The following is a 17,544-nucleotide window of genomic DNA, read 5'->3' as shown; positions in this document are numbered from 1 at the left end:
ACTGGCTCGGGACAGCGCGAGCGCTGCGCGAGCCGGAGGCCACTCGGTCGATTTATCCAACAAGTGTCTGTCCGTTTCTCTCTTTCTCCAACTCTCTCCGGGACCGCTCAACGATTTGTCTCTCCCTTTGAAATGTCAGTTAGTTTCATTCAAACGACAGCGGAACGGAGAAACGTGTTGACATAAACCTTGTTTGTTTATTGACCAGACGCGCCAACGTTTAGGGAATAACTGAAGATGGCGATGTGCTTGTTAAAACGTTTGCGGCGTCCCGGTCGTTAAAGTGTCAGCAGTTGTCATTTTCCTTTTGTTATCTTTATTTTAAGTTGTATTTTAGTTGAATTAATTTAATTTAGTTACCACTAGCCACAAACGACTCGGTAAAGAGGTGTGTTGGCGGACAGAGTTTTGACTGGAAAGTAATGGAAAATGATGAGCCTGCATCACCGGACCCGAGCCATGACAGCACTCAGAGTAAAAGAGGTAAGCGTGTCCTGCATTAACCCATTACATACCTACATGCTGCATTAGTGGGAAATGATCTCAGATTGTGTGTGTGTGTGTGTGTGTGTGTGTGTGTGTGTGTGTGTGTGTGTGTGTGTGTGTGTGTGTGTGTGTGTGTGTGTGTGTGTGTGAGTGAGAGAGAGAGAGAGAGAGAGGGAGTTTCACACACTTGTGAAACGTGGAACAAACTCGGACACACATTCAGTCATAGATATGATAGTGGCACTCTAAAAATACCCCCCTTATGTGACAGAAGTGCCTGTCTGTGCGCCAGCAGTCCTACACTAACCCACAGCGCTTGTGCCAAGCCTGTGCCACGCGAGCCGAAACCACAACTCTGTGACTTCTGTCAGTTCTCCCTCTGATCCAGCGTGCATTCACGAGAGTGTGCTGTGCTGTCTTGTCTTTTCTTTTTGAACGTGCAGTGTCACGTCTTCAAGTTTGGAAGGTAAACTTTGTGGTGTGACAAATTATCTTTGTAAAGTTTGAAAAATTCTATCGAACGTTACATTCTTAAAAAAAGTAAAGGTTCTTTACTGGCATCAATGATTCCATTAAGAACCTTTAACAATGATGGAATCGTTCCAAAATGTTTTTTAGAGTGCAAAAATGTCCTTTCCATTATTAAAATGTTCTTGACTTGTTATTTAAATACTATATATATATATATGTATGAATAAATTTATATAGTACATAAAAGTGAGCAAATTTTTGTAATTATATTTAAGTTAGGCTCTATCTCCTTAATATTTGTGGACATTATTAATTGTGTGCCTGAGTGTTTCTCAAAGACATGGATGGAACAAAAAGTAAGGGAAATAAAAGAAAAAAAGGGAATGGAAAGCGATACCCATTGACGAAGCAGCACAGAGATAAGACTATACTTTAGTTACTGAAATGAAATTCCCTCAGGGGTGTCTTATTAGGATCTTGCAACCCAATAGGTCTCTTTAGGGCCTTATTCAACTGAAAGAGTATTGCTTTAATTGGAACCTGGTGTATTGGGTTATCTGAAGTTGAACTTTTGGCTATTTCACTCTTACGACATTCTTTCGCTGAGATCAGTTTGTTCAGTGACCTTATTCTGTGTACACTGGAAGTTACCGCCGATGTGTAGCTTGTTAACCATTAACCCCTTTTATGCAATACATGTTAAGGCAAAACTTTACATGGAATGTGGATTATTTAATTCAATTAGTATAAAATAATCAATTTCAATTATTTTTGATGTCATTATTTAGTCTTAATGCATGAAAGGTTCTTGCACTTTAATATATTGAATTATGCAAGATTAGTTTGCTCAGTGTTGCATTTCAACAGTATTTGTAATGTTTTTAAAATATATTTTTCGCCTTCTCAAACAATGCATACACAAACAGTACACGCAGGACTTGTTATACATTGTAGCAATTAGAAACGCATATAATCAATATATTAAGTATAAACCCTGTGTCATAACCTCTTGCTACGCACCTCTGTTTTTTCTTATCGCCGTCACTCTCTCTTCATGCAGCCTACTATCTAAACATTTATCCCCGTTCTCACACTTCCCTTATCTGACACTCCTTTTCTGCTCTTCTCACTGTATCATCTAAACACACGTTCTCTCTGTTTTGAACTCCTCCACATTCACTTTCTGTTCTGTTCTGTCTGCTTCTGTTCTTTGATGAGCTCCCACTTGCACCTGTGTACTTGCACTTTATATCTTTCGTGTATATCATAAGCTTAACTTTCCCATTCTGAGTCAACATCTCATCCCTGTGCTCACCTGTGCACATGCTAGTGCTTATCAGCGTCTTTATATTTTCAGTCACAGACCCTTAGACTTTTAAAAATCAAAATTTCTTTCAGGCCTCTTATAAAAAAAATGTTTTGTTCTTAAATTGGTTAAATGCTCTTTACTGCAGCTTCTTCACAGAATAGGTTAAGACCCTTCTGGGTTCTTTAAAGGAATGTTCCGGGTTCAGTACAAGTTGAATTTACTATCTTTGGTAATTAACCGCATATCACTGGCATTCCTTTAAAAGTCCCATTAATTTTTCTCCTGTTAATGGATGATGTTAATATGGTGGTCTGAAGAAGCTACAAAGTAGCATCAATAACAATCCCCTATATAAGGGATAGTTCTCATGAAAAGGATCATTCTGTCATCATTGACTCACCATAATGTCATTCCAAACCTGCATGACTTTTTTGTTTTTGTGGAACATCAAAAAAGATATTTTGAGAAATGTCTCAGTGGGTTTTTTTGTTCATACAGTAGAAGTCAGCGGAACCAAAACTATACTGTATGTTTACCAGCATTCTTTCAAATATCTTCTTTTATGTTCCACAGAAGATGTAAAGTCACATGTTTAGAATGTCATGAGGGTGAGTAAATGATGACAGAATTTTCATTTCTTTATGGAGCTTATAAATATTCTACAGCATCAGGTAGTAAAATTCTTGGTTCTATTCAAAACCTACATCAGATGTATTTTGCATCTCTTTCATGATTTTCGAATCTTTCCTCTTTACACAGTAGAGTCATCAAATAATCACTATATTGGTCCCCGCACATTTTCTTAATGTTTTAATAACTGTGAGTCTGATGAGAAAGCAAAGTAGTCAGCTTTCATGAGAAGATTTTGGCTGTGTGTGTAAACCTTATTACAGAGGGTTTAACCATCTGGAGTCCTTTAGTTTTTTATATCACATCCACAGTTTTCTGCTCCTGAATGCAGAAATCTCATTCAGACTCTTCTAATGTTTACCACTTAGATGCAACTGTGTTATTACTTAAGCGTTTTCTTTCACTATTTATTTAGCTTTTTCTCTCTGATTCTCTCATTCTCTCTAATTTACCCTCATATCACCTTGCCAGAAATACTTTTAATACTTCTGTGTGCGGTAAGGAAGGACATAATCTGGATTAAAGGAAAGATTAGTGTTTAGTGAGTGTCTTTGGATTCCTGATCTATTTCCAGAAGCCGATTGGCTAATTTGAGATCCAAAAGCTTATACCTCCACTACCCCACTACATGGATTACCTGCTTTCACACACACAAACCTCTCTCACACACATTGCAACACTCTTTCAGTTTCTTCCCAAGCTGATATGTGAATACAGTGTGTACGAAGGCAGAGTGTGACATTTGACAAAACGGGGGGAGATTTTATACAGGTGGGAGTGAGAAAGAACTTTAAAGACTGAACAGAGAAAGAGATGGGTGCGAGACAAAAGGAAACCACAGAGTATTGAAACACTCAACGACGATATGGCATGTGTTACCTTTTAGCGGTTTATGAATTTTCATAGATGAGGCAAATCTTGAGACTCATGATAATGTCAATGTTTGTCAACTGAAAACTGAAATAACTTTGATGCTCTGTTGTTGTATCTTTACAGTTATTCATGTAGATTCATTTTCATTCACAGCTAGTTGAGTTCAAAGCACTTTTTAGAAGTTAGTCTCTCAGGATGGGTCAGTTTTTTTTTTTTATAGGATGTTGTTGACTTGATGATTTCCTTTGTATAGCTGCAGGGGTCCTCAGAGACTTCTTGTTATAGAAAAACAGAGGACAACTGCCACCTCACAGTTCATGTTTCCTGCAGCTCTTGACTGGTTACCCACTGAAGCTAAGCAGGGTTAAGCCTGGTTAGTACCTGGATAGTTAACCTCTTGTTTCACTGTTCAGGGAGTTGGAAGTTTCTAGGACTGCTCCATTGTCAAAAATACAGTACGCTAAAACGTTGCTCCTTATAGAACTTCCCTGAATGTACTAGTAAACACCGGCTCCTCACTGTACTTATTTTTTCTGAAATATTTTATTGTCTTTTTCAGTCTAAGTCAAGTCATCAGACTTAGGACGACCTCATATTCAGCATTGCCGTACTTTTTATTACAGTTAAGTAAGATGCACTATAAACAAAACGAATGATGATCAGCTGTGGTGACAAAAAACGATGATCAAGGTCCTTGCTAGTGCCTTAATGTGGTTCATAGTATACTGATTCATGTCATAGGAAGCTTGGACACATCATAGATACAGTGGTGTGAAAAAGTGTTGGCCCCCTTCCTGATTTCTTATTTTTTTGCATGTTTGTCACACTTTAATGTTTCAGATCATCAAACAAATGTAAATATTAGTAAAAGATAACACAAGTAAACACAACATGCAGTTTTTAAATGGTTTTTATTATTAAAGGAAAACAAAATCCTAAACTACATGGCCCTGGCTGAAGAAGTGTTTGCCCCCTGTTAGAACTGTTAGAGTTTAATTTCTCTAGCCACACCCAGATCTGATTACTGCCACACTTGTTCACAATCAAGAAATCTCTTAAATAGGACCTGCCTGACAAAGTGAAGTAGACCAAAAGATCCTCAAAAGCTAGACATCATGCCGAGATCCAAAGAAATTCAGAAACAAATGAGAAAGAACGTAATTGAGATATATAGATCTCAGAAAAGGTTATAAAGCCATTTCTAAATTTCATTATTCACAAATGGCCAAAACATGGAACAGTGGAGAACCTTCCCAGGATTGGCCAGCCGACCAAGTTTACCCCAAGAGCACAGCAGCAACGACTCATCCAAGAGGACACAAAAGACCCCAAACAACATCCAAAGAACTGCAGGCCTCGCTTGCCTCAGTTAAGGTCGGTGTTCATGACTCTGCCATAAGAAAGAGACTGGGCAAAAATGGTTTGCATGGCAGAGTTCCAAGACAAAAACCACTGCTGAGCAAAAAGAACATAAAGGCTCGTCTCAGTTTTGCCAGAAAACATCTTGATGATCCCCAAGACTTTTGGGAAAATACTCTGTGGACTGACGAGACAAAAGTTGAACTTTTTGGAAGGTCTGTGTCCCATTACGTCTGGAGTAAAAGTAACACTGCATTTCAGAAAAAGAACATCATACCAACAGTAAAATATGGTGGTGGTAGTGTGATGGTCTAGGGCTGTTTTGCTGCTTCAGGACCTGGAAGACTTGCTGTGATAAATGGAACCATGAATTCTGCTGTTTACCAAAAAATTCTGAAGGAGAATGTCCGGCCATCTGTTCGTGACCTCAAGCTGAAGCGATCTTGGGTTCTGCAGCAGGACAATGATCCAAAACACACCAGCAAGTCCACCTCTGAATGGCCGAAGAAAAACAAAATGAAGACTTTGGAGTGGCCTAGTCAAAGTCCTGACCTGAATCCTATTGAGATGCTGTGGCATGACCTTAAAAAGGTGGTTCATGCTCGAAAACCCTCCAGTGTGGCTGAATTACAACAACTCTGCATAGATGAGTGGACCACAATTCCTCCACAGCGCTGTAACAGACTCATTGCAAGTTATCACAAACGCTTGATTGCAGTTGCTGCTGCTAAGAGTGGCCCAACCAGTTATTAGGTTTAGGGGGCAAACACTTTTTCACACAGGGCCATGTAGTTTTGGATTTTGTTTTCCCTAAATAATAAAAACCTTCATTTAAAAACTGCATGTTGTGTCTACTTGTGTTATCTTTCACTAATATTTAAATTTGTTTGATGATCTGAAACATAAAAAGTGTGACAAATATGCAAAAAAATAAGAAATCAGGAAGGGGGCCAACAATTTTTCACACCACTGTACAGGTTGCAGAGGAAGAGGCTTTAGAGAAGTCAGCAGGGGCCCTGCGGTCTGCGTGGGTACTAATACTAATGGGGACACTCTGTCTTTTCTAGGGCATTATGGGTGCCATTGCATCATCCAGGTGGTTGAGGAGATTTCCACAACCTGTGCTTCATGTGAACGTTGAAGAAAACATCTGTACAAGTGCATTTGTTTTGTCACCAAGAGTGATTGACCAGCCATTTACTCTCTGAGCAAGTCTTTAGAGGTTGACACTGGAATTTCTTTAGTTATTCTAATGTTTGATGGCAATCTTTTGCCAGGGGTAGTTTTGTTGAAAGTACCAAGTTGATACTGAAACTAAAAAATGTAACAGTAGGTGCTGTGTTCGAACACTTGCATTGAACACTGCAGCCAATCACAGACATTTATGTCAAGAGCATGAATACAGTGGCCAATTAGATGTGTTTAAGTTAGTAAGAATCCATTTCATACCTATCAAAGCGGATGTTTTTGTTCAGCGCGAGTTCAGACTAGTACTGCATGCCCGCAAATCCTAAATAGTGTGACACACTGATCATCGTAGCAATGAACTGGACAAAAATTATGACATGTCTAAATAGATTTGTGCATTAAAACTTGGAGTACAAATACAGATTTTAAGAGCAGTGTTTACTTTTAAAAATAGTTGATGTTTTGTTGGTTTAATGCAGTGGTTCTCAAACCTCTCCATGAAGTACCCCCAGCACTTCACGCTTTGTATGTCTCTCTATATCTGACACACCCGCTTCAGGTCTTGCAGTCTCCACTAATGAGCTGATGAGTTGAATGAGGTGTGATAATTGAGGGAGACATACAAAATGTGCAGGGCAGGGGGTACTGCAGGACAGGTTTGAGAACCACTGGTTTAATGTATTACTGTATTTACTTAACAAATATAATTGACATATAATTGAAATATAATTTTACATTTTTATTTTCTATTAGAGTTTAAATAGTTTTTGTTACCAGTTTGGTACCAACCAGGATTTTTTGTACCAAAATCTGTGTATCCTTCGTTCATTCGTTTTTTATTTAATATTGAAAGTAGAAAAATAAAGAAAAAAAAAACGGCTTCTTTCACATAAAAAAACTTTAACTGCAAAGACATCGAATGCAATTACAAAATATATATATATATATATATATATATATATATACAGTATAAGTATGTATATATATATATATATATATATATATATATATATATATATATATATATATATATATATATATATATATATATTATGACAAATTAAGAGCTGAATTAACATTGCTTTTTATTCTGAAATATAAAATAAATCTTTCATTAAATGAATATAAAACATTTGTAAATGCACCAGTGTGCAGACATTTTTAGTGCTTTATATACATAAGATACAGTAAGAACATGAACAAAGAAACAAAGTAAATCAAACTGACAAATAGAATAAAACAAATATACAAATTAAATTAAATAAACAGTGATTTCATTTTTCAGTGAAGGTCTACTAACATTACTGTTCAGGTAAGTAAAAGCCTACAAAATAAATCTAAAAGTATGTAAATGTAAATTAACACTGCATAGTTTTCACTGTATGTTTTGATAAATTAATGTTTATTACAGCAGTTGTTTTTCCGATTAAGAGCTTTGAGTGATTTTCCCTTTGCATTTTGTTGTTTGTGTAACAATGAGCACATTTACATGCACACCAGTAAGCTGATAACTCACAAATATCAGTTTATTAAAATAACCAGTTTTTCCCATTTACATGTACATCAGTAACCTGACAACACAAATAAGCTGCATTTACATGACTTCACTAATAAATCAGGTTATTTCCCTGTAGTGACGTCAAAATATAATCAATTGCATATCTGACTCAGAGTATTCAATACATTTATTAGTTGTGATGTTAAATTAAGCTTGTAGCATGTCAACTTCCAACATGTCGGGAAACTTACAGCTTGTATATTATCCTCTCATGCAGTTATAAATGCAGCATTGTGACTGAAAAAGTCTGCTTTTGTGATATATATTCCTTTTTTCTTTACTGCACTAACAATGCGTTCCTGTCACATATCACACATGCGCACTTCAATAAGCCGACAGAAAGCGGGTTATTGCATTTACATGCCGTGCAAAATTTTTCGGATTATTAAGCATAATCGGCTTAATAACGTGCATGTAAACGAGCTCATTGATGGCCCAAGCCATGTCACTTTAAGACAATACATCAGATTTTTTCCAACTGTTCTTTTCCCTTAAGACAAAAACTGTGTTTAAGTGAATACTTTCCAAGCTCTCATACAAGATGTTTGAATGTTTAGTTCTCTTCTATCATAATCAAACAGAGCTTTCATTTTGCGCTTGCTGAAGCTCGTAGCTTCATATAGCCGAATAGCAAAATTGCATCAGACAAATGTTTGAATATTATTGCATATAAAAACAGCTGGCAACTCTGGTGAGATAGAATTTGCAAGATAATATCTATATAGCAATACCAAATGTATGTGTTTTCTTAATTTCTCCAGTACCGACAGCAGAACCATTAACATCAGAGCTTAACGATACTGCGGTCTTTCATAATTTAGCCCGGGGACCGATTAAATACCAAGTTTCTGTACCCATCCCTACTGACAAGTGTTGTTCCATGCAAGCAAGATGATAAGTTTACGTCAGGCACTGATAACAGAGGCCCACATGTCAGTTTGCTCTATCTGTGTGTTTTTCAGAGTGTCTGTTTTGTTGTTTTCATGCTACACTCTTTAAAATCAAGTTGCTTCAAAAGGTTCTTCACACCGATGCCATAGAAGAACCATTTTTGGTTCCACAAAGAAACATTCAGTCAAAGGTTCTTTAAACAATCACCTCTTTCTTACCTTTTTATAATCTGAAGAACCTTCTTTAGCCACAAAGAACCTTTTGTGAAACAGAAAGGTTCTTCAGATGTTAAAGGTTCTTTACGGAACCATTTAGACAAAAAGTTCTTCTTTGGCATTGTGAAGCACCTTTATTTTTAAGAGTGTATTTCTGATATGCCGCTGGCTTTAAAATAAAAAAAAATCGGCAGATACATTGGTGCATCCCTGATGTTTTAAAATGCTATTTTAGCGATCATGCTAAACACGTAGTGATAGTGAGTTCTGAATATGTGTGATTGTTTGTTCTCAAAGGACGTTAACTCAAGCACACAAAATCTTTCTTTCTTTGTCTCTGGTCCTGTAATAGCTGCATGGTCAAGCTGTGCTAGTTGGCCAGAATGAATGGATAAGTAGTGTAATCTGGGTTTGTCTGGGTTATCCAACTGCATTTAGATCCGTTACCATGGTGCCTTATATCACCCTGATCATTCAGGTGCCACAGAGAATCATTTAATCTGCCATCAAACGATGAACCATGCCTATAAACATAAACACACTCAAAAATTAATGCATTTTTGTTGTAGAATTTGAGAAAATCCACATAACTGAGCATCCTACTGACCGAAAAATCATACCGGAAACAGCTTTGGTCATTTTTTTTTTTTTTTTTGCTATTAGGCAAATCGTGAGACAGAGTTGTGAAATACCTGCTTTGAGAGTCTTTGTTTCCGAGTACGTCTGCAAGTCACCAGGAACCTATTTGTGTGTGTTCCGCTACATAAGCAAAAGTGACTTTTTCAAAAAGCCACAAAGCCCTTCAAAGAGGGAGAGAGACAGCCGGAGTGAGAGACAGACAGAGAAAGTAAGAGAGAGAGGCCAAGTCTTCTTCCCAGTGATGGTTATCGTACCTGCCCTGTCTTCAGACAGACACACTGCTAAAAATACCCATCGGAAACGGCCAACACAGCATCAAATCTGAACTTTCTCAAAGTGTGGTCAAACGTCAGGCAACGGAGATTGCTGTTTGTGCTCGTGTGTGGGCTGGGATGGGGGTTAATGGGGGCTTTTCATGTGAATGATGATGTGTGTTTGTGCTTTCATGCCTGTAAAAGCATGCATGTGATGTGTGTTTGTGTACACATGTTGGTGTAGATACACGCATACATTTTACAGTTTTAGTTGTTCAGTATGTGTACAGTAGGTGTGTGAATAACACTGACACTTTCCATGAATAGGGTCCTAACTAAGCCCTAGTACTCTTAGAAATGTTGAGTTTTCTTAAACGTGCTTAAAAATGTTAATTATTAAAGAGATCATTTCTTTCTTTTGCTAAACACAAAATATGATATTTTGAAGAACGTGGGTAACCTATCAGTTGCTGGTCCCCAATGAAATTCTATAGTATTTTTTTTTCCATATGGGGACCAAGTTTGGTTGCCAACCAAATCAAAAAATATTTTTTGTGTTCCATGGAAGAAACTAACTCACAGGTTTGGAATAACTTGATAAATAAATGATGACAGAATTTTCATTTTTGTGTGGTCTATCCCTTTAACTTCAATAGGTTAAACTAAAAATTGTATTAAAATATTTTTTTTTTCTTTTCTTTTTTTTTTTTTAATTGCTGTTAACAAATTTGAGACATGTTATTTTTAGCAATCGACATTAAATAAACACCAAATTTAAATCTAAATTAAATCTAAATTTAAATTACATTTAAATGTAATTAAATCTAATAAAATAAAAATCTGAAGGAGTTACAAGTTGTTAATTTTAATTTACTATAAATTAAGCTGTCACTCAGTTGGTCTGTCAAATTTTGGTTTGTAGTTATTGATAAACTTGTATAAGAAAAAAATATTTCCTTGATAATTATGATTTATAGATTAACAAGGTTGAAAGCTTAACAAATGCAACAAGTAGGACACAGCTCATTTTCGTGAATTAAAATGAAATCATTTTATTTTAATAATTAATTAAAATAAATGAATTTACGTTAAAAAAAAATCAGATAATGTCAAAATTTTGACATTGTGGTGTGATCTCGTCTTTTCAATAGAGTCTGATAAAGTGACAGGCCTAAATTAATATTTCAAGACAGAGAGACATTTGATGTGTTTACAGCTAGTTACATTTCATGCTACATCACGATTATGTTGAATTTTTTATTTAACATATTTAGAACATATGTAATTACATGAAACATATTAATTGCCTAACTAACTATTGTTTTGTGCCCTTCTTTAGGAAGTCCAGTGCACAAGAAATCCCATCTAAGTAAGTACAACTGAGAATCTCAACCATTCAGTTATACATTGTCTGTTCACTCTGTGTAGCTGTACAAGTATGCTGTGTAGTCAAGCACAATAGCAGTTTGCTAGTGTGTGCGTGCTTTGAAAGGTGGCTTGTTTAACCCCCTCTGCATGTTGTTTTTTGCATATCAGAGAACCCCTCCATTGTGGTTACAGGGAGGGGGGCCTGTATCAGTGTAGCAAAGCGGTGCATTATTACACCTGTAAAGAACAAACACACAAGCACAATGCACCTGTATCCACATATATTTTTACGTCAGCCGCAAAAGCTGTAGGTTTAAACATGAGCAAAGCTACCGTAGACACGCACGCACAGGTGTGCACCGCTATGGGTGTGTGCATCTGAATGAAGATAAGATCTGAGAGTATGTTGGTGAAAAGATGCTGTTTAAAACTCTTCCCGCTTTTGTATTTGATAACAAGCGTGAATTGTGTAAGTCTTCTGCTCTTTCTTTCCTTCCTTATCTCCTTTAATTTTTTGTTTTTGCATTTAAATTTGAACTTGGTGGCAATGTCCACTTGGTCATTTGATCTTTTAAGGTCCTTTTATAAATATTTTCTCAATCAAATTAACTTGATAAAAATATTAGGAAACCCTTAAAGGAAAAAAAAAGTGAGTTTGTTTCATATCATATTAGTGTACTGGCTTTATTTGAATGTGACTGTAGGTGGATTAGAAAACACACGGAGCGTGGTTGGACCATGATTCATAATGACAAGCAATAACAACTCTCTGCCATATGCTGCGGCAACAATATCACATGACGACCTTAACCTGCTTGTTTACACCAATACCCTCTACCACCTATCAGACCAGCCTCACATCCTTTCTGAACGCTTCCTAATAGCCATCAACTCAATACTTTACCATTTAAATGCTGCTTTTTCCTTTAATCAAGTAGAGAAAGGAGGGGCAGTATCCTTTCAAAAGACAGTAATATGTAACATTTAGGTACTAATATTATGTACCTTCAATGTACTAATATGCACCCTTAAAGAATAGAAAAAAAGGGTAACACTTCAAGGTGTCCGTTACACATTACATGTACTTAATATTATAATAGCAATAAATGATGCATAATTGCATGCAAGTAACCCTAAGACAAACCCTAATCCTAACCCTATTGTAAGTACATGTAGTTAATTAAAATTACTCAGTACTTAAATGTATTATTACACTGTAACAAGGACACCTTAAAATAAAGTGTAACCAAAAAAAGTCTAAAAGTGTACATTTCGAAAGGTTACCGTCCCAGTGACAGCTTTTGTACCTTTTTTTCCCTGAAAGCACAATCCGAAGAACAGAAATTATTCAGGATGGTTTGATACTATTTGGGAGTTTTTAGTTGTGGGTGCTCTAGAGGAAAGGGATAGAGTGAGGAATTCAGGATGCAATGAAGCCAAACATACAGAGGTGAGCTGCTCACACTGCTGAAATGAAAAGAGAAAGTAGAGTCCACCTATAGACGGACAGAGAAACAGCACATAAAGTTATTTCGAAGAGACATCATGTGTGTGCGACAGAGAGAGGTGTACCTTACAGTTTGAAAGGGACAGACCCTCTCCCTCTTTGTCACTCGCGGATAGAAACACACACAAATGCTCTCTCTCTCTCTGTCACCTACCGGCTGAAAACCACCTAATCTCTCAGTCATCTCCCACCCTGCGACAGCATCATCTGTTCAGAAGTTTGATTAACTGTGAGACAGAGCTGTCAATCATATTGAGTGATTCTGAAGTATAGCTTCACCAGAGAAAGACAGCAGTTCACACATGCTGTGAAGATGATGCGAGGTAGGCGTTTATGTTTTGTGTTTGGCCTAATAAGTATGTATTTTTACTGATGTTTGTGTGGGTGTGTGACAAATGTTTGTTTACATCACATTGGATGCATCCTTGTGTCTTTGAAAGTAATGGGTTTCATTTTGGTTAGAGCAACTTTTAACTTGCGAATCACTTTTGTGTCTATTTTACTCTTCCGTTTCGCTCATCAAACTCGAGTTTAGGACGTAGTGATTATATATCCATTGCTTTCAGGCTCTCCGTTTGACCTTTTCAGAGTTGTTTGGAGTTGTACGCGACTCATTCCGCCATATTAACTTGTCCGAGACTTCAGAGATGGATGATGCACATCATGGACATCTTGAAGGATGGGGTGGGATGATATGCAGGATTTTGGGGGAATTCAGAAAGCAGTGTAGATCTGATGTGCTTTGATTTTGAAATCAGGACTTTTATTTATAATTTCTTTTAAAATACCATTGCATTACCTGATGAACCTGATGCACAGCATAAGAATCAACGTTTTTTTAAGAGAATGTATGTGCCTTTTATAATTTAAAATGTTCTTAAATGTTCAGATTGACTTGATAAGAAGATTGTGAAGGAAAGTTGAATTCACTTTAATTAATTCGTAAATATTTGCCATGCAGCTACTTTCATTCTAATTCTATTTTTCATATTTGGTTTATGTTTGCTTTTACCTTATGTAATTTATTGATGGATTTAACAGCAGACTTGTGTGTGTGTGTGTGTGTGTGTGTGTGTGTGTGTGTGTGTGTGTGTGTGTGTGTGTGTGTGTATGTGTGTGTGAAGTGTGAAGTGGTCCGGCGTGGGTGTGTGACTCTAGCTGTTCTCACTTTGAGAGTGAGTTTAGTAATAGGGATTTTCACACATTCAACATCAAATATGTCATTTTCATTTCCAATTCACCTTTGAGCCTAAGGCAAAACATTAGTTTAGTCTAAAATCATGAAAAACTGAATAATCACATTGGAAACTGATGTAGAAAGTATCCTTTTTTAACTTGGTTCTTTCTTTGAATCTGAACAAAGTCTTATAAATGATTTGAAATAACAGGACTTTTCTATGCAAAGCTGTTCAAACATACAAAAAAACACTATGTTTGTAACTCTTGCAGTCTACTCAATTATGCGAATATATCCTAAATTAATTATGAATTTATCAGTTCCACAGTTTTGCGCAGTGCTTTTCAACAAAAATAAGGCAGATAATTATTTAGATTTTTTTTATAGATATAAACATAATATAGATCCATAAACTCACAATAATTGAACAACAGAGACAGTGACAGGTAATGCAGATAAGTAATCAGTTCAGTCACAAACATGGCAAGCCACAATATTGTTTAATGGTCAGATAAATTGATTATTAGTTTATCTTGTGCTTTGTGGCTGTTATGATTAGTACCACAACTATAGATATGATTACATGACTACAGATAAAGGGTTTAACGTGCAGATTATCTCATTAATAATACAAACACTGCAAGATAAAGTCTCGCTTTCAGAAACTCTCTGAATTTAACATCCTCAGATTTGAGTCATTGTGTTTGGCCTAAACGGAATTAACACAGAGTGACTGCTATTAAAGACGATCTTTAATTCGCCCTCTATATTTGTTTACTTTGTCCTGAAACCCACACAGACAAAACTGAGGACCCCGAAAGTATCGGATGACATTTGTTTGTGAGGCTTGTGGTTGTGGACATTATTCAGAAATGACTCTCAAATAGGCATTTTTGTACAGTCCCCTAAAACTGAATTTTCCGTAGCAGCCCACATCACTTATGTGGTTAAATATCTGCTCATCAAAATTGCTACAATTCAAGCAGGACTTGCTGCACTCAGCTGTGCTGTATCTCATCACTTTGCATTATCTGATGCCAGTTTGCACTGAAGCTCTCGCTGGAGTCCAACACCCTGCTGAAAGCTTTTTTTTAGTGTGATTATAGAAAGTATTTAAGGCACCGTATAAGAATTCCAGATTCCAACCACAACTGAGTCTGTCTTACCTCTTGCACTGATTTTCATTTAAAACTGACATTTTCTATTGTGAACGATCGCGTGAAAATTCATTTGTTTCTCATAATCTTAATAAAATGCTTAAATACTGGATAGATGTAAACCATGTCTTAGTAAGTTCTTAGCATGAGCTCAATTTTTTAATTTTAATAAAACATAAACTGTTGAAAAAACATCCCAGGATGCACCTCGTGTAGTTGGTTGAGAGAATGAGCAGCAAAGTTGAAGAAAGTGAAATAAAAGATAGTTGATTTTATTTAATATTTTAGTCACCACATAATTCCCATACCTCCATATGTTACTTTATATTTGAATAACTTTAGTATTTTTTAAAAAACACTGAAAATGTCCAGACTGCTAATATATTATATACTTTGTTTATATTTTATTAAAAGCTAATGTTTAAGCATTTCTTTAAAGAATAAATTTTGATGATATGTTGTTAAAATTAGCCTTATTTAAGAACAGAATCAGAAGCTATCTGAAATTTATGTGGACAGTTCACTATGGTTCTAATGCACAAAAGGCCTAAAAGGTCCTGTTTTAATTCCGTAAAAAGAAAGACAGAAAGAAGCACTGCTTTAGTCAGTCAGACTGAGGCAGAGAGGAAGGTACGAGCAGAGAGACCTTCCGGGATAGCGGTTTTGATCTTGATCCGATGAACGGAACTGGAAAGAAAATTGGTGGATTTTATTGAATACACTTTTTGGTTTTATACGCACATTTAGAAAACATGCAGAGTGAGGCATTTTGCAACGTTGCACTAGATTCTAACTGCACACACACATACTTTTTGAATTTACTGCCAATGAACACTTCACCAGCTGCAAGACTGCTCTATTCTGCGCTGTGGTCACCCGTTCAGTCCCTGTGTGTGAGTCTGTGTGTATGTCGGCACACACATATGTGTGTATGTGCACAGGTGTGCGTGCAGAGCTTTTGTTTGAATGCTGTTTTTCCATCACCTACATTTTGGCTTGTTTTTTCTCCGCTGTTACCAAGTAAAACAATGCAATCAAAAAGAACAAAAGTTTAAGAACTGACTTTTTGAATTTTATATATATTTTATATATATATAAAAAATTTAAAATCATATCTGATCTGTTTTCATATAGACCTTATGAAACTGAATGTAACGAAAGGAAAGTTGAAACTCGTAAATGTGCTCAGCACACTTATATGTGTATAAATTTACCGCTTTTTTTGTGTGGGGGTTTCACTCCTTCTTTCACTCTTGTTCTTAAATGTCTTTAAATCTTCAAAGACTCTGAAATCATGACTTATACATTCAGTGACTAAACTCTTAAAAATCAAAGAGGTATTCTTTCCCCCTCGATTCACAAAGCTTTTCCATTCAGACCAGACCTAAGATTTATTTAAATGCATATATATGTTTGTGTGTATGCGTGTATGGATAAATGTGTATGTATGTTTGTGTGCGTGTGTGTGTGTGTGTCTGAAACCGCATGCTAAGCACAAATGTCTTATCAAACTCAGCTTATTTTATCTTATCTTCTAGCACTTTCCTGTGACAAAAGATGTTTTTGTGGCTGTGCTGCTTTGTGAATTATTTTTAGAGATGTAATCCTTTAATTACTAATTCATGTTTTATTTGAGAAACACAGATATTTCTTTCAGAAATAGCTTACGTTAATTATACTTTAATACACATTCAAATTTTTGTTCTTTTCTAATTTTTAAATGGTTTCACAACCAGTATAATTACAAAACGTAAAGATTAATCATTTATTAAAGCATGTAATTTTTTTAATAAAAAAATTTAGCTGTTATAGAAACAATATAAAACTAAACTCATACTTCAGTGAATATATAATTTTTCTATTGGCAAGTCTTAGCATTAGATATATTATTCAGTTAGATGTGCATTAAACAAATGTGCTGTGTTAAGTTAAATAAGGATTTTGCAGAATTCCTCAGTTTGTCTTATGAGTTGTTTCTTTGAAAGCTATAAGCTCTTGATGTTTCCAGGTTCTCTCTTTTTCTCTCTTTCATTCTTTCTCTTGGTGACTCTTTTTTTTTTTTTTGTCCTGTCACAGCACTCTTGCATTCAACTCGAGGATTTCCGTTAGTGGAACCTTGAGGTTTTCACTAGTTTACAGTGCAGAATGCTGTTTCAAGAGTAGAACAAACAGAACCGCTAGATGCATATGCTACGGGACTTAAGATGAGTCTTTGGGGATTCTATGTACGTTTTCTGCTTTCTTTGTCCAAATTAAACATTTCATTAAACCGTTGTGGTCCTGAGAACAGCTATTGCATCTAGAGAATATGGTAAAACAACATACACTGTCACTGTCATCATAAATCCAACCTGTCAGAAACTCCTTTTTATGCTTGTTTTTGCTGTTTTTATTTTGTGTGTAAACAGAAGTGTGAGGATATATATATATATATATATATATATATATATATATATATATAT

The 17,544-nt window shown here is 36.0% G+C and overlaps 1 protein-coding gene across 6 annotated transcripts in view; it reads left to right on the top strand.

The window, feature by feature from the left end:
- LOC109091182 (nuclear receptor ROR-alpha B-like) overlaps nt 1-17,544 on the top strand; it is a 33,552-nt gene continuing 16,008 nt past the window's right edge. Inside the window, exons 1-2 of one of the 6 annotated variants that reach the window (XM_042740538.1) lie at nt 1-483; nt 11,213-11,242. In XM_042740538.1, coding sequence (XP_042596472.1) covers nt 423-483; nt 11,213-11,242 — 91 coding nt within the window. In that variant the 5' untranslated portion in view covers nt 1-422. Of the gene's footprint in view, nt 484-738; nt 953-11,212; nt 11,243-12,777; nt 13,072-17,544 lie in introns of those variants that run through there. The other 5 variants (XM_042740534.1, XM_042740535.1, XM_042740540.1 and 2 more) reach the window with 5 other exon arrangements.

Source organism: Cyprinus carpio, chromosome B16, assembly GCF_018340385.1.
Source record: "Cyprinus carpio isolate SPL01 chromosome B16, ASM1834038v1, whole genome shotgun sequence".
Lineage (NCBI taxonomy): Eukaryota > Metazoa > Chordata > Actinopteri > Cypriniformes > Cyprinidae > Cyprinus > Cyprinus carpio.
The sequence above is the reverse complement of the archived record's forward strand: the minus strand, read 5'-3'. Positions and strand labels throughout refer to the sequence as shown.